Raw genomic sequence first — 27515 nt, 5'->3', positions numbered from 1 at the left:
CTCATCAAATATATATTGTTGAGGTTCAAGATTAACTGCTTACTATAATGAAATCACAAAGGTGTTAGTTATTTTAAGTGCGCAAGTAATACAATGAGGTACAAAAATAGCGTGAAGTGCAAAAAATATATACTGCTGAGAAACTTAGGTTAAGAGCCAATACTTCTACAAATACACAAATCACTAACAGCGACGCAGGTTAATAAGGCCATTAAAAAAAAGCAAATCAAGCACTCGGGTTCATTTCTATTGGAATAGAATTGAAAAGTAGAGAGGTTATGTTAAACTTGTGTACAACCTTGGTTAGACCACACTTGGGAGTATTGTGCACAGTTCTGGTCTCCATACTATATAGAGGCTTCGAGAGGGTGCAAAAAAGATTCACAAGGATGATACCAGATCTGAGAGGATACACTTATCAGGAAAGGCTGAGGCTTTTTTCTCTAGAAAAGAGAACGCTGAGGGGTGAGCTGATAGAGGTCTTTAAGATAATGAAAGGGTTTGATAGGGTAGACGTAGAGAAAATGTTTCCAATTGTGGGGAGTCCAAAACTAGAGGTCATAAATATAAAATAGTCGCTAATAGATCCATTAGGGAATTCAGCAGAAACCTCTTTACCCAAAGAATGGTAAGAATGTGGAACGGGCTACCAGAAGGAGTACTTGAGGCAAATAGCATAGATACATTTAAGGGGAAGCTAGATAAGCACAAGAGGGAGAAAGGTATGCTGATAGAGTTAGATGAAGTAGGGAGGGAAGAGGCTCGAAGACCAGTTAGACCGAATGGCCTGTTCTTGTGCTGTAGTTTCAATGTAACTCATGGCGCAGGACAATTGGATTGAGCAGAGTGCAACACATAGCAATAAATCAGAGTAATTTCATGAAAAATAATCTGTTTGCCACAGACTGAAGTATGATTACGAGATACAATTTGTTTTTTGACGTGGTTTTAAAGATACCGAAAAGTTCATAAATTACTTCATAAATTTATTTTAGAAATTTGTAATTTGGTTAACAGAAACAAAGGTGAAAAAGTGCAGCAGCCATGTAATACATAACGTAGCCACATCATTTTCAAATATATAAATATAAAACACAATGTAAGACAATAACTTAACAGGAAGTATCCAATAAATGTGCAAATGATGATGGCTTTGATTATTGACTTTCACTCAATAATCAGACTTCCCTCACATTGTATATAAAGACTTTTATTTTGTTAAAAATGTCTAACAATTAATAAATGGAATACTTAAAATGTTTCTATTTCTTCTTAATACTTATTTTTCCAGCTTTAGTTTCCTTTGTTGCAGAGGATAGAAAAGATCTGGAAACTGGAAGGGGTACGATTCTCTTCTGGAGTTTTAAATCCAGGATTTGAAATGCAGTTTCAACCTCTTTTTGCAGAATTTCAGAAGTTACCGTAACCTGTATATCATGGGCATCCTTGACAATTTTTTCTAAAATCTGAAAATTAAACAGATTGTTACAGTAAAATAACAAGCAGCTTCCAAATCAGCAAGTAAATGTTAAACTAACACAATGAAAGAGAGATAATCTTTGCAGTTAATCTGCTGTAGCCCCACAATAATGAGCTCTATTCGTGAAACTCTACATTACTTGTTACCCAAATTCTATGGCACAGGAATATTTTCTTCAGGCAATCAAACTGTCCAACAATTACTAACTTAGTCAAGTGGCTTCTGACGAATGAGCAAATAGCTTCATATTGTCAATGGTTATACTAATTAGAATGTGAAGCTTGTAAAATTTACTTTAGATCATAAACACAAAACCTTTAAGGATCTGTAGATCTTCTACTTCACGTAGTCCAGATTTGTGGGATACTATGCACTTCTTGTTAAAGCAAAAGTAATGGGCAACATGGAAGTGCAGCGCTCTGCTTCAGGGGGTGTAACATGCACTTATAATTCTCCAAATGCTCTGAACTCCTGAATTCAAATATGCCATTGTGGGGTTGTGGTGAGTCAAAGGGAGGGAGAACCACAGGAACAATGCTACTCCTTCCCACTTTCTAGTGATTATATTTAGAGTAGCATAGGCGAAGGCCTAGAAATATGGAGAAAACAATTCCAATGTGCAACTTCTGTGCTGGGTGCATATATCACAAAATTGCACACCCACAGCCCGTAATTTTCCATTAAAGTTAATGCACATCAAATTACAAGGAGCTGCACATTTACCTCACATTGTCCATCCATTCAGTGGATCATTAGGGTGGATAAAATATTTAAGGTGGATTTATATTCACAGACTGATGTCTACTGCATGTATGAGGTACTCCTGCAAACAGCAGTACTCTTTAGTATGACCAGAAACATAACAGCTTCAGAGACTTGTATTTCCATGGATCGCCCGAGTTGCCATCAGGTTTCCAGTTAAAGCTAAAAGCACGGAAGTGGATCTGTCCTTTAGCATTTGGGACATTGTAGGTCCTCAGGCAAGAAGAGAAGTGAATACGGAGACCAGTGCATGGAACACCATACAACATAAAAAGGTTATTAGAAAACGTCAAAGAGAGAATCTTGGTTCCAAACAGCTAACAATAAAAAGTCATGCTAAGTCAGGCAGAGGGTCAGACACATTAGTTAGCTTACTCATTAGCACATGCTATTATTAAAATAGGCTCATTATAGGAAACATAGACCAGTCTCAGAGTGCAGGGGAGACTGAGATAGCTCTTCCTCCCAGTCCTGATTCTTCACCCTCTCTCACTACAAAAGTGAAGATGTGGAGATGCCAGTGATGGACTGGGGTTGACAATTGTAAACAATTTTACAACACCAAGTTAGAGTCCAGCAATTTTATTTTAAATTCACAAGCCTCCGAAAGCTTGTGAATTTAAAATAAAATTGCTGGACTATAACTTGGTGTTGTAAAATTGTTTACAATTTACAAAAGTGAAAGCAACAAAGGGTGGTGCAACAGATGCACATCAGGAGGCTGGGAGGGAGGATTCAGTGGCACATTTGGGGGAATGGGGTGGGATCAACAACCTACCTGTCAGATTAACATTTCACATACTCGAGGTATGGTACTGTATTTCTTTAACATTATTTCTACACATTCAAAATAATAGCAGAAGCATCTGTGTACACCTGAAGAATGTGGACTCTAATGTTGATCCCTGTTAACAGGTTTATTTTTATTAAGCGTGGGAGGGGGATAAGAGAAAATTCTAGCTGATATAGTCTGAGGTAATGTTATCACTCATCGGGGGTGATTTTAAACCCCAAGAACGGGTGGGTTGGGAGCAGGTGGAAGTTGAAAATAGTTGTTTTTTGGGTCGCAACCGCAACCCGGCTTTATTTCTGGGTTTAACGTTGGCGCGGAAAAGTACAGGCATTGCATTGGGAATGCAAAGTCCGAAAATTTTGCGGTTGTGATCCAAAAAAACAACTATTTTCAACTCCCACCCGCCCCCAGCCCACCATTTCTTGGGGTTTAAAATCAACCCCATCATGTCACGTGCTAATTACTTGCAAAATGGCTATTTCAAGAATGGTGCAAGGGACTGCTTGTGGGAATGGAAAGTATCAATTTTCCATTTCAAACATTGTTTGCATCCGATGGAAGAAGATTACAGGTGTACTTTCATATTATACTTTCTGAGGTGAATTCTTGGGGATTCCCTATAATACTGAATGAGGGAGTGATGTACATTACTGAACATGTAAAAAATAAGCCTGCTGTGCTTTTAAGTGGTATTCAACAGGCTGGTCTTTCTCTGTTGAAATTTTCCTCTACTTTTCACACAAGTATATGATGACTCCAAATTTCCTTGGGGTCTCTCCACCGAGAAGAATACTTGCTGGAAATTCCTATTGGGTGTGTGGCCGGGTGGAGATTCCACCTGCCCCACTGAAGGCGTGATGTAAAGAGGGAAGCGGGAAATGTGGCAAGATGGCATCTCCTGCTGAATTTCCTGCTGAACCCGCCTCCTTTACCCCAACTGATCTGGACGCCGGCATAATTCTGGCATCCAGTTCAATAGAGCAGCTGAAGTGGAGACCACGGGGGTTTCCAGGCCAGGGCCATATCCAGGAAGACCCCAGAATTTTTAGGCATAAAGATTTCAAATTACCTGTCGTATAAAGGAGGCAGATTAGCAGATTAGCCTGCAGGCTGCACTCCCACACAGCAATGCAGTGCTGTATCTTCCGCCCCTCCCACCCACTATATTGGGTGCCCAAGGTGCACCCCTACCGGTGCAGGCACCCACCTGCTTTATTTAAATATCCTAGCCCTGGAAGCTCTGGTGTGGGAAGGATTGCAGGTCACCAGTGGATCAAAATTCTTGCTCCGCGCTCTTATGGGGTTTGGATGGTGGGTATTCTGATTCTATATGCTTAACAAGTGAACAAGAAGAATTACCTCCCCAATGATTAACTAGATTACAAATAATAATAATACTACAGGGTTAACAAGATAATTAATTAGAGACATTGTTTTTCATTAACATTACTACTACACATTCACAGAAATAGCAAAAGGTAGTATTTCATACATAGAGTGCTGCTTTTCTCAACCTGTCTGCAGTGTTTCATAGCAATGATATTAGTATTACATCACTTGTCATAAAAGGAGAGAAGGCCTGCTCCTTCAGTCTCTACTAGATCTCCTGAAGAAGGGCATATACTAACTTGGTGAGGAAGGAGTGAAGTGGGGGGTGGGGGGGAAGACAGTCATGCAAATGTCACTGTGGAATTGGCTGTGGAGAGGTCTGCAGGCTGGACAGTCCTGCCCTCTGCTGTTAAATTTGCCAAATGCAAAAAAAAGGATTTTTCAGAATAAAATATGAAACCTACAAATTATATTGTGTGATATTATCATATGAATGCTTAAAACACTCACAAAGTCCAATATTTTATATTTATGCTGAACAGTACCAAGCTCAAAATCAAAGACACAAAAATCACAAACAATTGTTCTTCTAATACTGTATCTAGACTGCAAAGGTCTGAAAAGAATTCAACTTTAAAACTTTCAATTTTTTTACTTATGGTAAGTATGGCATAGTGCCTAAATATTAACAGTAACTATACTTCAAAAGTAATTCATTAGCTGTGAAGTGCTGAGGATATGAAAGGCACTATATAAATACAAGTTCATTCCTTCTTTGCTTAGGGTTAAAATAGAATTTACAGATGTAGTATTCAATTGCAATGTTGCTAATGTATGTCAACACCTGACTGATTTACTTTCTACATTTTTTTCTCTTGACTGGGTAGACATGAAGCTGTACTATACTCCTGCTGAAGGTACACGAAGGCTGCATTTACGCTACAACCAGAGCAGCAGTATGAAGCAATTTTGCTTTTGACTAATGCTAAAAAATTGCAGTGTAGACTCACAGACAGGGCCTTAGCGAAACAAGGCTGCTTTAACAACCACTTATACCTGATCCCAATTTAATCCCATTTGACAACATATTTTTGTTCAAATAGAAACATAGGAAGGCACAGCCATCGTGAAACCAAATTTTATGGAGTATATTTTGTTAGAAAATCTTGCCTATTCCTGTTAAAAGTTTACATTAATACTCCAGTGTCTTGTCTGCCATAATAAATGAGCCTAATCCTAGTTCCTCTAGCTTATTTCCCCTAGAAGACTGCCACAGGTAAAACTTTGTGACACTACAAATCGACACATTCAAAGGCAGGTAGTTGCGAGTGATTAAAAGGAGGGAAAGGCTCACTTACAGTTCTTTCAATCACTTCTTTATCTTGAATTTTGAGGTCCTCATAAAATTTCTCCAGTTCTTGTTCACTTTTCAACTGCCAGGTCTCACGGAAAACTGTCATATTGGCCCGTAACTGAGCTTCAGCCTCATTGAGTACAGCTATGTGTTGCTGGTATTTCCAAAGCTCAACATCTATACCATCCTTGAGAGGTGGTACTTCTTGGGGTACATGAACCTCAAGGTTTTGTATGGTTTGGTCAAGCTCTCTGACTTCACACAGAACAAACTGGTAGAGACGATAATGTCTGAAGAAAGTTCTAAGGAAATGATTGACTAAATGTTGGAGATAATTAGGATTCAGTTTGTTTTGGTACTGTTCACATTTATCCCTCAATTTCCCAACAGCATCTTGCATAGTTTTCCCTGAAAATGAAAACAAAACAAAATGAAATAATTTATTATTTGTTTTCTCAATTTACTTACCGCCTTAGTGGTAATTTTAGGAGTGGATAACAGTATTAGAAGGAACAGAGAAAAAGGATGATAAAGAAGCTATAGGATGGAAATCAAGGCCAGCAGAGTGAGAAAGCAGCCGAGTGAGTTTTTGAGTCCTGTGAGTCCCTTTATCATAGTAGGACAGTGCTAACCTGTGTTGTGCAGAAGATGCATGATGCAGAAGTTTTTGGAAACCATGGCTATCCAAAACAGCCGGTGTAAGAAGTGTCTTCAAGTGGACTTATTCAAGTTCAAAGTTTTGGAGCTGGAGGAACAGTTGAAAAATATTCGCATAACACAGAATGATGAAGGGTTCTTTGAGTGCATGTTCTAGAAGCTGGTCATTCCACATTGAGAGAGGAAAAATGAGCCAGAGGAAGGAAGGTAGGTGAACAACCGCTGTGGAAGGAGGAGGACTTGGGTCGAGGTAGTGTAGGAAACACCTCAAGATCTCAAGTTGTCTCATAGGTATACAGTGCTGAATACCTATGACACACACGAGGACTGTTACCTGGGGAGGGAAACTATGAGCAATGCCATGGGTCTATGCAGAATGATTGTGGGTGGGGATGGAAGAAGTAATGGAACTAAGAAAGGGCCAGTTGTAATTTTCTGCAGCCATGACTAGGAATCATCTATGGTCTGTTGCCTCCTATGTAACAGAGTATGGGACATAAAGGAGTGGACAGGCAATATTTTGAAAATGGAAAGTGAACAGCCTGAAGTCTTGGTTTATGCTGGAACCACTGACATAAAGAAGAACAGGATGGAAGTCTTGCAAAGGGAGTTTGAAGATTTAGGTGTTAGAATAAAAAGGACCTCCAGGGTAGTAATTTCAAGATTCCTCCCAATGCAATGTGCCAGGCTGTTAGGGAATAGATTAGACAGATCAACATATGGTTAGATAAATGGTGTAGAAAGGAGGATTTCAGACCTAGGGCATTAGGATAAGTTGTGGGCCACAGGAAAGTTCTATATATGGGATGAGCTTCAACTATACTAAACTGTTAACAATGTCCATGCCGAGAGGCTAGATAGAGCAGTAGGGAAATACCCAAATTAGCGAGGCAGGAAGAGGCTAAATCTTAAAACATATGGGGAAAAAATAAGATTAAATATAGTAAAGGAGCAAAGTAGTCCAAGGTGAGTGGAGGCAGGGGGGGGTGGGGGGGAAGGCGGATCAGAATAGAAAGGTTGTAGTCATAGGGATTCTATAATCAGGGGGATAAGAGTCCAGGAGGGTGTGTTGCCTACCTGGTGGAAGGGTAAAGGTCATCTCGGAGCAAATGGAGAGGAACTTGGAAAGGGAGGGGGAGGATCCAGTTGTTGTGGTCCATGTCAGCACCAACAACATAAGGAAGAACAAGGAGGAGGTTCTGCTAAGGGAATATCAGAAGCTAGGAACTAAATTAAAAAGCAGGACCACATGGGTGGTAATCTCAGGATTACTACCCGAGCCACATGCTAATTGGCATAGGGATAGACAGATCAGAAGGGTGAATGCGTGACTGAAAAACTGGTGTGGGGCAATGGCACCAGTACTGGGACAGGAAGGAGTTGTACCCCTGGGACGGGCTCCAACTGAACCGGAATGGGACCAGAGTCCTAGCGGAAAGAAATAAAGAAGAAATAGAAGAAAAAGTGTACTAAGGAGTATGAATGTATCGGGTTTCCAGTGTTTATGTGTGAATGTGCAAAGCCTTAGAAATAAAGTCAAAGAACTAGAGACATTCATTAGCATAAAGGGACATGATGTTACAGCTTTGACAGAAACTTGGCTTTAGCCAGACAAGACTGGGAACGAAATATTCCCTGCTGTAAAATTTAAGGTTAGATTTATGATGGAAAAGAGAATGAATACAATAGAAACATTTAGAGAGACAAATTTTGAAAGATGAGGGATGATGTAAAGAAACCCGACTGGGCAGCACTGTTAGAGTGGGGAAAGCATGGAAAAAAAGTGGATCATGATTAGAAATACTTTACAGAGTACAGAACAGATATATGCCACTAGGGAAGAAAGGTAAGAGGGAAAAGATCAATGTGGGCAACAATGGAACTAATACACAGAATAAAGCCATGGAAAATCCAGGGGAAAGCTGTTCCACCAGCTCCCCTAACTCTGCCATCACTTCTAGGATGTCTTATTGAAAGTGGTGGCATACACTGAATACATATTCTTATTGAAAGTGGTGGCAGACACTGAATACATATTCTTATTGAAAGTGGTGGCAGACATATTGAAATAAAATGTTGATGTTGGAAATATGTCATCCTACATATTTTCTGTCATTAGCACCTTAGCAACTCCTTCTGTACCCTCTCCATGATCTTGACATCTTTCCTAAAGTGCGGTGGCCAAAACTGGATAATATTCTAACTGCAGCCTAACCAATGATATATATAGGTTTAGCATTACTTCTTTGCTTTAGTATTCTGTGCTCCTATTTTTACAACCTTGGATCCAATATGCTTTTGTTTTTACAGCTTTATCAACGTCCTCTGACTTTTAAAAATCTGTGCATCTGAACCCCTATGTCTTTCTGCTCCTCTACACCTCTTCCTCCCTAACTGCAACATCTCATATTTCTTTGCATTAAGTTTCACCGGACATCTATCTGCCCAATCTACTAACTTCACTATCTCCTCCTGAAGTTGCTTACAGTCCTCTTCACAGATAAACACTTTACCTATTTTTGTGGTCTGCAAATTTTGATATTGTGCTTCCATATCCAAATCCAAAGACTTTCTATACAAGAAAAAAATTCCCCATCACCGACCCCTGGGGATCATCGCACCAGTCCAAAAAAAATCCATTTGCCACTACTTTCTGTTCTCTATCCTTTAACCAATTTCCTATCCATGCTGCCACACTCCCTTTAATACCATATGCCTTAACTTTATCAACAAACCTCCTGTGCAGCACCTTATCATTTCATTTATCAATATACTCTATAATTCCCTTAATTAATGCTATTAAATTTGTCAGACAAAACTTGCATGTTACAAACCTGTGCTGGTTATGGCCTCTAGATGCTTGCCCACTACCCAGGTTAAGCTGACTGGTTTATAGTAACCTAATTTATCACTTTCTCCCTCTTGAGTAGAGGTGTTACAAAGCTACATTAAAGGTGCAGAACATTTCATAATTCACATCAAGAATATCTTTCTTATGGTAATAAAACATTGAGTAAATCATTATGGAAACATTGGCTAAGTAGATGGTGGAACCTCTTCTCCAAAGTTACAGCCTGGCAGATAGTGAACCCAAAGGATGAATTAAGGCCCATACCATGAAGGAGATTTGAGTCCACCCGCCCCATGGAAGAACTTCCTACCCCATTCTCACCGCTGCTATGTTTGTCATCATTTTTCCGGAATAGTTGGCCGAGGTGACTGCCTGAATCAAGCACACAGTTGTTAGGTATTTAGATCAGGGTCCTAAGACGTCAATAGGATCCCGATGCCACTTTAGGACTAAACTATCCTCTAAGTTGTGGCTGAAACTTCATTACAGAAGTCTCCATCCTCCTAAATGTTACTACTTTGGCATGCTCCTGCAGTGTGTGAACAATGAAGAATGAAAAAGAGAGATGGATTATTTATCTTGATAGTGTTTCCATTCTTCAAGTGTTGCATTTTCCAAATGCTACACTCCTTCTCATGCATCCCCATGGCCTTTGAAACAGGGTTTATCATTTAAAAAATGATATATTATGATGTACCCAGATACTCTGGAATAGGCCAAAATGAACTAACGATCAAGTACGCTGATTGCCTTTTTATAAAGGGCAGCAACAGCCAATCGTGTTTAGAACAATTTCATGACATCTCATCATACCCCAGGGCCAACAGAACAAGGGAAACACTCCTGTGCTATATGGAGAATGCTTCTCTCATAGAATGAAGACACTACCAAGGTAATTAATCCAGCTTTTCAATGGGAAGGTTGTGAGATGAATCATAGGGCTGATTTAGTTGAGCTTGCTGTTTTCACATGGGTAAGCTTTAACATAAGAACATAAGAAATAGGAGAAGTAGGCCATACGGCCCCTCGAGCCTGATCCGCCATTCAGTAAGTTCATGACTGACCTTCTACTTCAACTTCACTGTCCCGCCCTATCCCCATGTCCCTTGATTCCCTTAGTATCCAAATATCCATCAATCTCAATCTTGAACATACTCAACAACTGAGTATCCACAGCCCTCTAGGGTAAAGAATTCCAAAGATTCACAACACTCTGAGTGAATAATCTTTTCCTCATTTCGGTTCTGAATGGCCGACCCCTTATCTCGAGACTATGACCGCTAGTTCTAGATACTCCAGCCAGAGGAAACAGCCTCTCAGCATCTATCCTGTCAAGCCCTCTAAAAATTTTATACGTTTCAATGAGATTACCTCTCATTCTTCTAAACTCCAGAGAATATAGGCCCATTCTACTCAATCTCTCCTCATAGGATAACCCTCTCATCCCAGGAATCAATCTAGTGAACCTTCGTTTCACCCCCTCTAAGGCAAGTATATCCTTCCTTAGGTAAGGAGACCAAACTGTACACAATACTCCAGGTGTGGTCTCACCAGAGCTCTATATATTTGCAGCAAGACCTCCTTACTCTTATACTCCAACTCCCTTGCAATAAAGGCAAACGTCTGCCTTCCTAATTGCTTGCTGTACCTGCATGTTAACTTTCTGTGATTCGTGTACAAGGACACCCAAATCCCTCTGACTACCAACATTTCTTAATCTCTCACCTTTTAAAAAATATTCTGCTTTTCTATTCTTCCTACCAAAGTGGATAATTTCACATTTCCCCACATTACATTCCATCTGCCACCTTCTTGCCCAATCACTTAACCTGTCCATATTCCTTTGCAGCCTCTTTGCGTCCCCCTTACAGCTTCTCACCTAGCTTTGTATCATCAGCAAACTTGGATACATTGCACTCGGTCCCCTCATCTAAGTCATTGATATAGATTGTAAACAGCTGAGGCCCAAGCATTGATCCTTGCAGCACCCCACTAGTTACAACCTGCCAACCTGAAAATGACCCGTTTATTCCTACACTCTGATTTCTGTCCGTTATCCAATCCTCAATCCATGCTAATATATTACCCCCAATCCTATGAGCCCTAATCTTGTTTAACACCATCTTGTGTGGCACCTTATTGAATGTCTTTTGAAAATCCAAATATACTACATCCACTGGTTTCCCTATATATACCCTGCTCGTTACACCCTCAAAAAACTCTAATAGATTTGTCAAACACGATTTCCCTTTCATAAAACCGTGTTGACTCTGCCTAATCATATTATAATTTTCTAAGTGCCCTGTTACTATGTTCTTAATAATAGATTCTAGCATTTTTCCTACTACTGATGTCAGGCTAACTGGCCTATTACTCCCTGTTTTCTCTCTCCCTCCTTTCTTGAATAGTGGGTTTCCATTTGCTACCTTCCAATCAACAGGGACCATTCTAGCACCTAGTGAATTCTAGCAGATCAAAACCAATGCATCCACTATCTCTGTAGCAACCTTTTTTAAAACCCTAGGATGTGGGCCATCAGGTCCAGGGATTTGTCGGCTTTTAGTCCCATTAATTTCTCCAGTACTTTTTCTTTACTAATCTTAATTGCTTTAAGTTTCTCACTCTCATTAGACCCTTGGTTCCCCACTATTTCCGGTATGTTTTTTGTGTCTTCTACTGTGAAGGCAGATACAAAATATTTGTTTAACGTCTCTGCCATTTCCTTATTCCCCATCATAATTTCTCCTGTCTCTGCCTCTAAGGGACTCACGTTTACTTTCATTAATCTCCTTTTTATATACTTGTAGAAGATCTTACAATCTGTTTTTATATTTCTTGCTAGTTTACTCTCATATTCAATTTTCTCCCTCTATCAATGTTTTGGTCATCCTTTGCTGATTTCTAAAACCCTCCCAATCCTCAGGCTTAATACTCTTTCTGGCAATATTGTAAGCCTTTTCTTTTAATCTAATATTATCCTTAACTTCTCTAGTTAGGATCATTTTTCCCATGGAGTTTTTATTCCTCAAGGGAATGTATATTCATTGAGAATTATGAATTATTTCTTTAAATGTTCGCCATTGCTTATCTACCGTCATATCTTTTAATTTAATTTCGCAATCTCCCTTAGCCAACTCGCCCCTCACAACTACGTAATAGGCTTTTTAAAAATTTAAGACCCTAGTTTCGAACATAACTACATCACTCTCAAACTCAATATGAAATTCTATCATATTATGATCACTCTGCCTCAGAGGATCCTTAACTATAGGATTACTAATTAACCCTGTCGCATTACACAATACTAGATCTAAAATAGCCTGTTCCCTAGTTGGTTCCTCAACATATTCTAGAAAACTGTCTCGAATGCATTCCGTGAACTCATCCTCCAAACTACTTTTGCCAATTTGGTTTGGCCGGTCTATATGAGGATTAAAGTTCCTCACGATTATTGCATTATCCTTGTTACATGCTCCTCTAATTTCCTGATTTATACTCTGTTCAACACTATAACTACTGTTAGGGGGCCTATAAACTACTCCTAACAGTGCTTTCTACCCCTTGTTATTTCTTAGCTCCACCCATACTGATTCTACATCCTGATTTTCTGAGCTAAAAATCCTTCTCACTACTGCCTTTATCTCATCCTTTATTATCAGGGCTATTCCCCTCCTTTTCCATTTTGCCTATCTTTTCTAAAAGTCAAATACCCTGGAATATTTAGTTCCCAACTTTGGTCACCCTGCAACCACGTCTCAGTAAAGGCTACTAGATCAAACCTGTTTATCTCTATTTGTGCCATTAATTCATCTATCTTGTTACGAACGCTTTGTGCATTCAGATATAGCACCTTTAATTTTAACTTTTTTCTATTTATCCCTGATTTGACCTTAGTCACTAATGCCCTAATACCTTTATTAAACTCTCTGTCCCTTCCTAACACACTCTGCTTGTTTTTACCCAAATCGCTACTCTACAGCCTTGATTTCTCTCTTTAGACTTATAAATGTACACTTACCTGAACTCTTCCCCCCCCCTCACTTATTAGTTAAAGCCCTATCTACCGCCCTAGTTATTCGATTTGCCAGGATTCTGGTCCCAGCCCAGTTTAAGTGGAGCCCGTCCCAACAGAACAGCTCCCTCTTTCCCCAGTACTGGTGCCAATGCCCCATGAAATGAAACAGCTGCTTCCCTCACCACTCTTTTGACTATGCATTTAACTATCTAATCTGTTTGTCCCAATGCCAATTTGTGCATGGCTTAGGTAGTAATCCAGAGATTATTACCTTTGAGGTTCTGCTTTTTAATTTGGACGCTAGCTCCTTAAACTCCCTCAGTTGAACCTCATTTCGAGTTCTACCTATGTCGTTCGTTCCTATGTGGACCATGACAACTGGATCCTCCCCCCCACCCCCACTTCAAGTTCTTCTCCAGCCACAAGGAGATGTCCTTAACCCTGGCACCGGGCAGGCAACACATCCTTTGGGACTCCCGGTCGCGGCTGCAGAGAACAGTATCTATCCCCCTGACTATACTATGCCCTAACACTACCACATTTCTTTTCGCTCCCCCCACTTGAATGGCTTCCTGTACCACGGTGCTGTGGTCAATTTGCCCACCCTCCCCGCAGTCTTTGTTCTCATCCATACAGGTAGCAAATACCCCGTACCTGTTGGACAAGGTCAAAGGCTGAGGCTCCTCCATCACTGCATCTTTTTTTATTCGTTCATTGGATGTGGGCGTCGCTGGCAAGACCAGCATTTATTGCCCATCCCTAATTGCCCTTGAGTAGGTGGTGGTGAGCTGCCTTCTTGAACCGCTGCAGTCCATGTGGTGTAGGTTCTTCCACAGTGCTGTTAGGTAGCGAGTTCCAGGATTTTGACCCAGGAACGATGAAGGAACAGCGATATATTTCCAAGTCGGGATGGTGTGTGACTTGGAGGGGAACATTCAGGTGGTGTTGTTCCCATGTGCCTGCTGTCCTTGTCCTTCTAGGTGGTAGAGGTCGCGGGTTTGGAAGGTGCTGTCAAAGAAGCCTTGGAGAGTTGCTGCAGTGTATCCTGTGGATGGTACACACTGCAGCCACGGTGCACCAGTGGTGAAGGGAGTGAATGTTTAGGGTAGTGGATGGGGTGCCAATCAACCAGACTGCTTTGTCCTGGATGGTGTCGAGCTTCTTGAGTGTTGTTGGAGGTGCACTCATCCTGGCAAGTGGAGAGTATTCCATCGCACTCCTGACTTGTGCCTAGTAGATGATAGAAAGGCTTTGGGGAGTCAGGAGGTGAGTCACTCGCCGCAGAATACCCAGCCTCTGACCTGCGCTTGTAGCCACAGTATTTATGTGTCTCGTCCAGTTAAGTTTCTGGTCAACGGTGACTCCCAGGATGTTGATGGTGCGGGATTTGGCGATGGTAATGCCGTTGAATGTCAAGGGGAGGTGGTTCGACTCTCTCTTGGTTGGAGATGGTCATTGCCTGGCACGAATGTTACTTGATACTTATCAGCCCAAGCCTGGATGTTGTCCAGGTTCTTGCTGCATGCGGACACGGACTGCTTCATTATCTGAGGGGTTGCGAATGGAACTGAACACTGCAATCATCAGCGAACATCCCCATTTCTGATCTTATGATGGAGGGAAGGTCATTGATGAAGCAGCTGAAGATGGTTGGGCCTAAGACATTGCCCTGAGGAACCCCTGCTGCAATATCCTGGGGCTGAGATGATAGGCCTCGAACAACCACTACCATCTTCCTTTGTGCTAGATATGATTCCAGCCACTGGAGAGTTTTCCTCCTGATTCCCATTGACTTCAATTTTACTCGGGCTCCTTGGTACCACACTCAGTCAAATGCTTCCTTGATGTCAAGGGCAGTCACGCTCACCTCACCTCTGGAATTCAGCTCTTTTGTCCATGTTTGGACCAAGGCTGTAATGAGGTCTGGAGCCGAGTGGTCCTGGCAGAACCCAAACTGAGCATCGGGGGGCAGGTTATTGGTGAGTAAATGCCGCTTGATAGCACTGTCGACGACACCTTCCATCACTTTGCTGATGACTGAGAGTAGACTGATGGGACGATAATTGGCTGGATTGGATTTGTCCTGCTTTTTGTGGACAGGACATAGCTGGGCAATTTTCCACATTGTCGGGTAGATGTCAGTGTTGTAGCTGTACTGGAACAGTTTGGCTAGAGACATGGCTAGTTCTGGGGACCCCTTACCTACCTGACCACTAACCAAATCTAAACCACTATCTAACCTAAGTGGTGTGACTGCTTCCTGGCTTAAAGTGTCCAGGTAACTCTCCCCCTCCCTAATGCATTGCAATGTCTGCATCTCGGACTCCAGCTCAACAACTCTGAGACAAAGTTCCTCGAATTGCGGACACTTACTGCAGATGTGGTTGCCTGGGATCACACTGCTCTCCACAAACTGCCACATGCTGCAGTTACAGCATACCACCTCCACTGCCATTTCTATCTAATCTTTGCTAATTAAACCAAAAACAAGTTTAGAATCAAACTTTAGTGAAAAACACTCTAATTTCTGAAATCTTTAATCAGTCCAAGCATTTTGTTGTCTTACCTTTCATTAAGTTTAAATACAGTATCCCAAAATCTTAAAATAATGTTGCTACTTCCATATTTTCAATTATGTTTTTACTAATATAATTTTCTAAATAGTTTACTTTGTAAAATCTTGATACAGGAAGTAAGGGTTTGTGGAAAGGACATGTGCACCATATCCAAGAATCTTAATAATATATAGATAGATATACATGTGATAATACCCATGGTAGATGAATTTAGACATTGCTGCAAAATTTTTAAGTCACACTTATCTCTTCCTGGCATTTCTGATATTTAAAGAAACTTGAACTTGTGTTTTAAATATATCTGTATGATTAAAATTCTTGCATTATTGCATGTATGCCACATTACTATTTCAAAGAAGTCACATTTCAAAAGTGTTCTCGCTGCAGGATTTCACACATTTATCGGACAAAAAATTAGTGTTTGGCTGAAATAAACACTTATCAACTAAGTTGCCAATTAAATATCTAATTGACTAGGCACGAAATGTACAATTTATGAGGCATGGATAGCAGAAAACAGCATCAAAAATTAAAAATGACCACAGAGCAGTGCTACAGCAACAGCACCTTCAGAAAGAACTGCAAATCTATCATGGAAGGTGGAACAAAAAAATAAATATTTTATAATGTAAAGAAATGGAAGTAAGACATTTGAAGCAGCAAGGAGAACAAAGCTATTTGCATCTTAAACACATTCTGGAAAGTGTTGTACACATTTGCTGGGTAAATGCCATCATATTTGCAATGGGACCACAGTAAACATCAGAACATGCCCTCCAAGTCCCAGGCTACCCATGAGCAATACCTGTGGGCATATATTAGAATATTTTAAACAGAGGCAATTTTCCTATGTCTCTAAATTCACTAATTAGTGACAGCTATTTAACCAGCAATGTCTCTGAGCTAACGCCCTCATAAAAACCATTACAACAACTTGCATATTATTATTACCTTTAGTTTCGTAAAGTAGCTCCTCTGAAAAATGGACTGCCAGTGCCACACTGGGCCATGGAAATCCTTTTTCGGCAGCAAATATAATAGTATTATACAGATAGTCAAGAAGAATGCCTGGTCTTAAATCTTTCTCTTCATCAAAAACTTCCCATTTCAGCAATTTAATTAAATGACAGCGGCCATCTTCTTTCTAAAACCAAACAAATAAAATTACAAGTGTACTTTGAGACAAACTTTTTTAAACCAATTATGAATTAGCTTTACATAACAAAATGTGGATAAAGTGTGGAAATTAATATAAATCTTAATAAATGTAACTGGGTAAGATTAATTCACAAAGCATGCTGATAAAGTCACGTACTAGAAGAACATTTCATTGCACAGAAGTGATGCCTCACTCCTATGAGATGATATATTCCTGTAATACATTACTTTATCAGCATATTTTATGAATTATGTTGTAATGAGGGGTTTTAGGATATATATTAATAAGGAATTGTCCTCCTAAACAGGAGCCTTTTGTGAAATTAGAGTCAACTCACTAACTGGGCACAATTCCCAAGGTATTCCAATGCAACAAATACCAGTCCCTAACATACAACCTGCTACAAGGCACTCGACTATTCCAATCTTGTATATATTTGTTAGAAGTAAAGTAAAAGTTGAAGTAATGAGAGAGAGAATGAGAAAAGGCAACATCAGGTGGATGAGCTGCAGTAAAGTTTTTGTTTTTAAATTATATTTAAAATTGTTTTAAAGTTTGTATTTTAATGATATAGGATGGTTACAGTAATCAACATACTCCAGTCATTACTTTTAATACTGTAATATTAGTATGTGAGCTGAAAATCAGAAAGAAATGCACTGGTGAAGGAGCCTGGATTTCTCTGCACCTACAAAATTTTCTCGAAGAGTTAATTCTGGAATGAGGTTATTTACATTTAATTAAGGATTGGTAACAGTACAATAGGCAGTGTGTCAATTAAATTAATGATGAGAGTCTTCACTCTAATTTGTTAATGTCCTGTAAATTATTAGGAAATTACTCACCACACTAATTGTTATTTATTTGACAAGATTACATTTTTGTCTTTGTAGGCTGATATATCTAAACGTGAAAGAAATAATAGCTTAGCTTTAAGGTGGAGGCTGCTCCTTTCCTACATTTAAACTGAAGAATTGGAGATGTTCAGGTTGTGGGAGTAGGCAGAATCTTTTTGATCTTGAAATTTTCATCCAAAGGTAATTGATAACAGTATGCTTAATATGCAAACTGTCTGCAGCTAAGAACTCGTTTGCTGCACCATTGTATGTTAAAGGTTTACTTCAATCATTTGTGAGCTCCTGTAATGATTAGTTTTCTATCAAAGGAATAATATGAGAGCCTGTGCCATTGTGATGGAGAAAAACAGTCTTGGTACTTTGCTGAAAGTTCTGATTAAAGGTTATCGACCTGAAACGTTAATTCTGTTTCTCTCCACAGTTGCTGCCTGACTCGCTGAGTGTTTCCAGCATTTTCTGTTTTTATTTCAGAGTTGCAGCATACGCAGTATTTTGAAATTGTTACATTGGTATTCAATTTAATGGAAAAAAATCTATCTTCATGGTGGGGGGATGGGGATGCGGGGGGTTGGTGAGAGGATGGGGATGCAGGGGGGTTGGTGAGAGGATGGGGATGCAGGGGGGTTGGTGAGAGGATGGGGATGCGGGGGGTTGGTGAGAGGATGGGGATGCAGGGGGGTTGGTGAGAGGATGGGGATGCAGGGGGGTTGGTGAGAGGATGGGGATGCGGGGGGTTGGTGAGAGGATGGGGATGCGGGGGGTTGGTGAGAGGATGGGGATGCGGGGGGTTGGTGAGAGGATGGGGATGCAGGGGGGTTGGTGAGAGGATGGGGATGCGGGGGGTTGGTGAGAGGATGGGGATGCAGGGGGGTTGGTGAGAGGATGGGGATGCAGGGGGGTTGGTGAGAGGATGGGGATGCAGGGGGGTTGGTGAGAGGATGGGGATGCGGGGGGTTGGTGAGAGGATGGGGATGCGGGGGGTTGGTGAGAGGATGGGGATGCAGGGGGGTTGGTGAGAGGATGGGGATGCGGGGGGTTGGTGAGAGGATGGGGATGCAGGGGGGTTGGTGAGAGGATGGGGATGCAGTGGGGGGTTACCGTTGAACAGAGCCATGGTAACAGAGCTGCAGTTTTCTTGCTCATTCTCAGCATGTCAGAGGGACATGGAAAAAGCCTGTTAGATTTTTTTTTGATTGAGCCGGGAATGGCTGACCGACGACTGGGTCAACAGCTTGATTTAAACCCCGCGGAGGTCGGTCGGTGTTTATTTATTTTACCTGGAGTTTCACCACCTCCCGCACATCCTCCGCTGTTAAGCAGCTCATGGTTGCTAAGGGTCGCCGTTATCATCACACCGGGGACAAGTGCCCGGGCAGGTCTCGCGATAGTTTCTGGAGCGCGAGTCAGGCTTTGGTTGTTTCATTGGGATTTGGGGCTTTTTCAACAGTTGTTTTAAAACATCTTATAATATCCTCCCCCCCCCCCCATCCCCATCCGTATTGTCTCGTCTCTATTTACATTTCTTTTGTATTCTGTTTATATTGGTATTTTGCCTTGTTCTCATTGAGTTAGTTTCTCTTTCTCTGCGCCCTAAGGAACACCTGTCAATCAACGAGAGAAAAAATGGCCTTTCTGTGTTTCAGGTAAAAGTCGGTGGGTCTATTTTATTGGTGGAAGAAATTGTATTTTTGAGTATTTGGTCATTTTCAAAAGGCTTCAAAATCATCATTCTTTTAAAGCATCAGATTTCCAAGTAACAAAAATTGTTATTCACACAGGGTAACTTTATATCCATCTAATAAAATGTTTGGTGTCTGTCATAATTTTAAAATGTGTATGCATTTCTATTACTGAACATCCCTGGCCCTATCAAACAGAGCATTTCTCTAAGAATCGCCTTAAATGTGTCCTCAAAATGGGGTTGGTAGTCTGAATGATGGCAGGGATAGGGAGGGTGGGAGACACAAGGGGGAAAGGGGAGGAGGAGGGGAGGGGTAAATAAATACATAATTCAGAGGACTGCTGATTGGCTGAGAATGGGAGTCTGAGCACAGGAAAAATAAATAGAGTGGCCCCTCTGTTGGGATGCTTCCTACATTAATTACCATGTCACCCAGTGAATGTAAAATGTGGGATCCTCGTGGACTGTAGAACCATGGGGGAGCCAGGCACTCTCGCACCAAGTCTTTAGTAATTTGGAAGTGCATCACTTGATACTGACAAAATCATAGTTTCCACCTCAATCTACCATACACGCTATCTGACCCTTTTAATTTCCTGAAGAAATGATTCACAGTTTTTTCCTGTGCCCTTCCCTCTCAAAAGATACATCAAGCAATACCCAGGAAACTGTAAATGTACATCCTACATCATTGCCATTTTTGGCAATGATATTGCTATAGTGCCAGTGGTATGGAACGCAATGCTAGCATTTCAAAAGTTAAGCTAAAGTGCAAACTTTAATAAGTAGGGTGGGAGGCTGCAGGTTTGGTAATGGGGAAAAGACAGCAAGGAACTGCTGAGGAAGAGAGCACAAGCAGCAGGAGCCTGTGGAAGGGGCTGTGATGGGGCGTGGATTCAAGTAAAAAAGCAGTATTGCAAACCAATATTTTCGAATCTCCCAGAACTCATACACTTAACACTATTGGGTACAGTAGCATAGTGGTTATGTTACTGGACTAATAATCCGGAGTCACGAGTTCCAATCCCGCCAATGGCAGCTGGGGAATTTAAATTCAATTAAATAAAATACAGACTAAAAAACTAGTATCAGTAATGGTGGCCATGAAACTACCAGATTGTCATAAAAACCCATTCTGGTTCACTAATGCCCCTTTCGGGAAGGAAACCTGCCGTCCTTACCTGCCCTGGCCTATGTGTGACTCCAGACCCACAGCAATGTGGTTGATTCTTAATCACCCTCTGAAATAGCCTAGCAAGCCGCACAGTTGTACCACCCAGCATTGGACCACTAGGCGCTGGACATGACAAAAGTAAACCAAGTCCAGTCGACCCTGCAAAGTCCTCCACACCAACATCTGGGGACTTGTGCCAACATTGAGAGAGCTGTCCTGCAGACTAGTCAAGCAACAGCCTGACATAGCCATACTCACAGAATCATACCTTTCAGCCAATGCCCCAGACTCTTCCATCACCATCCCTGGGTATGTCCTGTCCCACCTGCAGGACAGACTCACCAAAGGTGGCGGTACAGTGATACACAGTCAGGAGGGAATGGTTTTGGGAGTCCTCAACATTGTCTCTGGAATCCATGAAATCTCATGGCATCAGGTCAAATATGGGCAAGAGAAACCTCCTGCTGATTACCACCTACCGCCCTTCCTCAGCTGATGAATCAGGCCTCATCCATGTTGAGCACCACTTGGAGGAAGGACTGAGGGTAGCGAGGACACAGAATGGACTCTGGGTGGGGGACTTCAATGTCCATCACCAAGAGTGGCTCGGTAGCACCGAGCTGGCCAAGTCCTGAAGGACATAGCTGTCAGACTGGGCCTGCGGCAGGCAGTGAGTCAAACCACACGAGGGAAAAACCTACTTGACCTCGTCCTCACCAATCTACCAGTCACAGATGCATCTGTCCATGACAGTATTGGTAGGAGTGACCACCGCACAGTCCTCGAGGAGACGAAGTCCCGTCTTCGCACTGAGGACACCATCCAACGTGTTGTGTGGCACTACCACCATGCTAAATGGAATAGATTCAGAACAGATCTAGCATCTCAAGAATTGGACATCCATGAGGTGCTGTGGGCCATCAGCAGCAGCAGAACTGTATTCCAGCACAATCTGTAGCCTCATGGCCCAGCATATTCCTCACTCGACCATTACCAACAAGCCAGGGGATCAACCCTGATTCAATGAGGAGTGTAGAAAAGAATGCCAGGAGCAGCACCAGGCATACCTAAAAATGAGGTGCCAACCTGGTGAAGCTATAACACAGGACTACATGCATGCTAAACAGCAGAAGCAACATGCTATAGACAGAGCTAAGCGAATCCACAACCGACGGATCAGATCAAAGCTCTGTAGTCCTGCCGCATCCAGTCGTGAATGGTGGTGGACAATTAAACAACTAAACAGGAGGAGGAGGGTCTGTAAACATCCCCATCCTCAATGATGGCAGAGTCAGCACGTGACTGCAAAAGACAGAGCTGAAGCTTTTGCAACCATCTTCATCCAGAGGTGCCGAGCGGAAGATCCATCTCGGCCTCCTCCCGATATCCCCACCATCACAGAATCCAGTCTTCAGCCAATTCGATTCACTCCACGTGATATCAAGAAATGGCTGAGTGCACTGGATACAGCAAAGGTTATGGGCCCCGACAACATCCCGGCTGTAGTGCTGAAGACTTGTGTTCCAGAACTAGCTGCACCTCTAGCCAAACTGTTCCAGTACAGCTACAATACTGGCATCTACCCGACAATGTGGAAAATTGCCCAGGTATGACCTGTCCACAAAAAGCAGGACAAATCCAATCCAGCCAATTACCACCCCATCAGTCTACTCTCAATCATCAGCAAAGTGATGGAAGGTGTCATCGACAGTACTATCAAGCGGCACTTACTCACCAATAACCTGCTCACCAATGCTCAGTTTGGGTTCCGCCAGGACCACTCGACTCCAGACCTCATTACAGCCTTGGTCCAAACATGGACAAAAGAGCTGAATTCCAGAGGTGAGGTGAGAGTGACTGCCCTTGACATCAAGGCAGCATTTGACCAAGTGTGGCACCAATGAGCCCTAGTAAAATTGAAGTCAATGGGAATCAGGGGGAAAACTCTCCAGTGGCTGGAGTCATACCTAGCACAAAGGAAGATGGTAGTGATTGTAGGAGGCCAATCATCTCAGCCCCAGGACATTGCTGCAGGAGTTCCTCAGGGCAGTGTCCTAGGCCCAACCATCTTCAGCTGCTTCATCAATGACCTTCCCTCCATCATAAGATCAGAAATGGGGATGCTCGCTGATGATTGCACAGTGTTCAGTTCCATTCGCAATCCCTCAGCTAATGAAACAGTCCATGCCCGCATGCAGCAAGACCTGGACAACATCCAGGCTTGGGCTGATAAGTGACAAGTAACATTTGCGCCAGACAAGTGCCAGGCAATGACCATCTCCAACCAAGAGAGAGTCTAACCACTTCCCCATGACATTCAATGGCATTACCATTGCCGAATCCCCCACCATCAACATCCTGGGGGTCACCATTGACCAGAAACTAAACTGGACCAGCCACATAAATACTGTGGCTACAAGAGCAGGTCAGAGGTTGGGTATTCTGCGGCGAGTGACTCACCTCCTGACTCCCCAAAGCCTTTACACCATCTACAAGGCACAAGTCAGCAGTGTGATGGAATACTCTCCACTTGCCTGGATGAGTGCAGCTCCAACAACACTCAAGAAGCTCGACACCATCCAGGACAAAGCAGCCCGCTTGTTTGGTACCCCATCCACCACCCTAAACATTCATTCCCTTCATCACGAGTGCACCGTGGCTGCAGTGTGTACCATCTACAGGATGTGCTGCAGCAACTCTGCAAGGCTTCTTCAACAGCACCTCCTAAGGACAAGGGCAGCAGGCACATGGGAACAACACCACCTGCACGTTCCCCTCCAAGTCACACACCATCCTGACTTGGAAATATATCGCCGTTCCTTCATCGTCGCTGGGTCAAAATCCTGGAACTCCCTACCTAACAGCACTGTGGGAGAACCTTCACCACACAGACTGCGGCAGTTCAAGAAGGCGGCTCACCACCAACTTCTCAAGGGCAATTAGGGATGGGCAATAAATGCTGGCCTTGCCAGCGATGCCCACACCCGTGAACCAATAAAAAAAAAGCCATTTACTTCCAGCAGCCTTTGTTAGGCAGTTAACTAATAGGTTGATTTGTTTACAACTTCGGAAAGCCTATTGCCTCTTCCTAGCAAAACCAGAGATATCCCAACCACATTGTGCCCCCTTCTCTCTGAATATCCCAAGTGGAATATTTTGCAGCCATTCCCTCTTTGTCTTTGTAAAGGCACTCCTCCCTGAAAACTCTGTTACTGGCTGCCTCTGAACTACTCCATTCAATCCTGTGCATGACGCAATGCGTAGCCTCACACAATGATTCTGGGAGTAAGAAAGCTTTTCTCCTCACTTCCCATCCTTCCCCCCACACAGAAATGAAATCAGAGCTCCCAAGGCCTCATCACAGTTCTATCTAACTACCTTGCCTTCTCTGCAAGCTGACACTGCTTAAAGTTGCATTAAGATTGACAGTGGATAATGTCACTGTAGCCCTGAGGGTATTTCCTCTCCCCTGCTCCCAGTATTTCCTGGCTTTCGGACCACTCTGCTGCCCCTCTGCCAGCTGAGGCAATATTGCAGCTATTCTGCCAGGCACTGCCAGACTGCTGTCATACAGTTTTGCAGGTCTGACCCAGGCACAGATTGACAGACTGCTAACCCCTACTCCACTAAGAAGATTTCCCAGGCCAGGAACACAGAGTCCGCTATCCAGCATTCTCCCATCCCATGTCCCCTTCCCTAACCACATTCCCCATTCTCACCCCGACCCCCTCTCTCTCTCATCTTCATCTCTGCCCTCCCGTCCTCCCTTTCTTGTCCTCTTTACTCCCCTCCTCTCCCCTCCCCTTTTCACTCCTTTCTTCCCTCTCTCCCCCTCTCCCCTTCCCTGCGTTGGTCCGATTATCTTCCCTTATATTTCATTCCACTTGGCCAATACCATGGGCATTTGACTAATAAAGAACTTGCATTTATATAGCACCTTTCATGACTCAGCACATCCCAAAGTGCATCACAGATAATGAAGCATTTTTAAGTGTAGTCACTGCTGAAATGTAGGAAAACCCAGCAGCCAACTTGAGCACAGCAAGGTCCCACAAACAGCAGTGAGATAAATGATCGGATAATCTGAATTTGGTGATGGTTGATATATATATTGAAAACTCAAGATCTGTTTATGGCAAAATCCATTCTAAAAGTGTCAACGTTAACCTGCAGTAGCTGTTACACCTACAAGTGGCATTGTGAAAGGGGTCTCCAATGCAATTAAGTTCTATTTGTGAACTTACATTATATGATAGCTTAACTCTTTACATGTTATTAGAGAATAGATGATGAAATGGTAAAAACAATTCATTAAGTCTGCATGCAGTTGCAGACTCTAGCCACAAGCTAGCATTTATGATGATCTATTCCCATTGCGATCTGTACCTCTAAAGTGGGACATCATGATTTTTTCTTGGTGAGAGGTTACCATAAGGTATGGCATGGTTCAAAATTTGTTTAAATTATTAAATATCCTTTAAACTTATATATTTAAGTCTTTATTATTCCCTCATCCGTACAGTCGCCCATATTCCCAAAATTTCCTCCCCCACCATCTTCTGTTTATGTAGTATCACGTAAGGAGGTTACATTACAAACAGAGTAAAGGGCGCAAGTTGCCACGTTGAATCATTTAATCAAAATAACAGGGTCGAAAAAAAGTATTTTAAAAAGCAACATATTGTGTAGTCTGAATACGGTCTCTTTAGCTGTTAGCTCATAGGTCAGGATGGCCGAGCGGTCTAAGGCGCTGCGTTCAGGTCGCAGTCTCCTCTGGAGGCGTGGGTTCGAATCCCACTTCTGACAAATCTATTTTCGTCCAACTGTTTTGCTGCATTGAGCAGAAATTAACTGAAAATGTCCAAAAGAGAAATGTGTAACTCTCTACAGCTGATAGAAAGCATTTCAATTCCCAATCTTCGAATTTGTCAAACTGTTTTCCGGCGACGGTAATGGAACTGCGTGGCATCGCGCCCTTCCTCTTTAATCAATTAAAAACCGACAAGGAGTGGGAGTGTTAATGCCACACGTAAAGCTGCAAATAAAGCGTTAGCACTACCCTCTCCACTGGTAGTTTCCGTAATTAATGAAGCAAGAGAAAAATGAATTAAATACTAGAAAGTGGGTAGATTTACCACACAGTAAATACTTTTTTAAACGTACATATTTAATAGCATAAGAATTAAACATCACACTTGCATGTACGTGTTGATCTCTTTGCATTTACTCATTCAAAGTGAAATAAATAATCGTTCAATCTCTATAATCTTGCATTTATAAACGCTAGCAAAACCTAATATTTGAAAAAAAGTCACAAAATTATGTGGATTGAGATTACTATAATAAATGCTACAAAGTTCTCTCATACAGACTCCTTTTCATATTGACTTTACAACAACATGCATTTTATCTTCTAAAAATGTCCTGCGAATTTACACCATTTCAGTACACCTTCACTTTGTATTAAACTATATTTGACATCTCTGCATTGTCTCAACGGTACATACATACAATGCTGACAGGGATAAATGCTGGAAATACTCAGCAAGTCAGGCAACATCTGTGGAGAAACAACCAGAGTTAGCGTTTCAGGTCGATGGCCTTTTGTCAGAACTGGAATAAGTGAAAGATTTAACAGTTTTTAAGCAAGTACAGAGCCAGGGCAAGATGGGGGGAGAGAGGGGAGGAAAGAACACAAGGGGAGGTCTGTGATAGGGTGGAGGGCAGGAGTGATTAAATGACAAAAGGGACAATGGTGCACGGCAAGGAAAGTGGTAATGGGACAAGTAAAGAAACAAAAGATGGGTCTAGATGCCTTGGGGATAAACTTGGAATATGTTTAGCTCCTTGACTATATAACTATTTTCTGGCTTTTTAATTGCTTTTGGTAGCAAATCAATATATTAATAAGGGTTATGTCAATATTCTATTTTTATTATCTTACAAAATGTAAATAAAATTTGCTACATCATTTATGATAGGGCAGTTAAAAACAGCATTTTTATTTTTCACCGAAATATATATATTTGTAATTCTCCACACTGCCTGTAGTTCAGTCAAAGAATGGAAGACATATTAAACTTATGGTATCTGTCATGTGCTGCTTGGGAGACAAAATCATATTGCTCATGGGTGGATCACAGAGTACAGTTTGCTCAGCCCAAGTACCGCAGTCTTTTCAGGGACTGAGATTCTTTGAAAACTACATTGAGAATAATGAAACTGATAATAAGTCACTCAGATGTTCAGATGATGACACAAACAGCAAGAGAAAATTAGAATAATTTATAGCTGTCACCCGGAGGTGATGAAGGAGGATGGCATGATCAACCATATCAAAGGCAGCGAGAGATCAAGGAAGAATAATGCACCATGGTCGTAATCACAGAGGACATTGTTGGTGACTTTGACCATAGTGCTGTGACTCGGGTGGAAACTGAACTGAAGGGATTTGAACTGGGGTTTGATCAGTTCTGATGAAAGGTCATTGACCTGAAACATTGGGCTTGATATTAGCACCCGCTATCGGGTGCATTCCTGGCGGGGGGGGCTCCGAAAATCAGGGAATCCCGGAGCGGGTCGGGAGCCCGGCTCCAACCCGCCCACTTCCAGGTTCCCCACAGACGCGCTGACGTGCGCGCGCAGCCCCCGCATGTGGGTATCCCGCAGGCAATTAAAGCCGGCGGGGTGCCACTTAAAAGTATTTATTCTGGTATTTCAGGTTGTTAACAGACCTGATTAAGGAGATATTTTACATGGGGTGGGATTTTACAAAAAACTGGGACTGTTTCCCGTACTGGGGGAAACACTCCCAGTTGAAATGGACA

At 42.1% G+C, this 27515-nt stretch overlaps 1 protein-coding gene and 1 non-coding gene across 2 annotated transcripts; one reads left to right on the top strand and one right to left on the bottom strand.

The window, feature by feature from the left end:
• Window positions 1–1127: 1127 nt before the first annotated feature.
• Window positions 1128–19189, bottom strand: c5h8orf74 (chromosome 5 C8orf74 homolog). Its single transcript, XM_067983779.1, has 4 exons — window positions 19111–19189; window positions 16769–16961; window positions 5723–6126; window positions 1128–1466 (listed from the first exon to the last, which is right to left on the bottom strand). Exons 1-4 carry the CDS (start codon window positions 19156–19158, stop codon window positions 1263–1265), a joined length of 849 nt encoding a protein of 282 aa, XP_067839880.1. The 5' UTR covers window positions 19159–19189; the 3' UTR covers window positions 1128–1262.
• A 6222-nt stretch (window positions 19190–25411) lies between these two features.
• Window positions 25412–25494, top strand: trnal-cag (transfer RNA leucine (anticodon CAG)). Its single transcript has one exon. It is a non-coding gene; the product is annotated as a tRNA-Leu (tRNA).
• Window positions 25495–27515: the final 2021 nt, after the last annotated feature.

Source organism: Heptranchias perlo, chromosome 5 (assembly GCF_035084215.1).
Source record: "Heptranchias perlo isolate sHepPer1 chromosome 5, sHepPer1.hap1, whole genome shotgun sequence".
NCBI classification, from domain to species: Eukaryota; Metazoa; Chordata; class Chondrichthyes; order Hexanchiformes; family Hexanchidae; genus Heptranchias; species Heptranchias perlo.
The sequence above is the reverse complement of the archived record's forward strand: the minus strand, read 5'-3'. Positions and strand labels throughout refer to the sequence as shown.

Bases quoted from the DNA above. Each gene is read 5' to 3' on its own strand.
- c5h8orf74 (XM_067983779.1), bottom strand. From the start codon at position 19,158: ATGAGCTGCTTAACAGCGGAGGATGTGCGGGAGGTGGTGAAACTCCAG. The intron at 16,962-19,110 runs GTAAAATAAATA...GTTTGGTTTTAG, and splicing joins GGGAGGTGGTGAAACTCCAG to AAAGAAGATGGCCGCTGTCA. The intron at 6,127-16,768 runs GTAATAATAATA...TTTCATTTTCAG, and splicing joins GCTACTTTACGAAACTAAAG to GGAAAACTATGCAAGATGCT.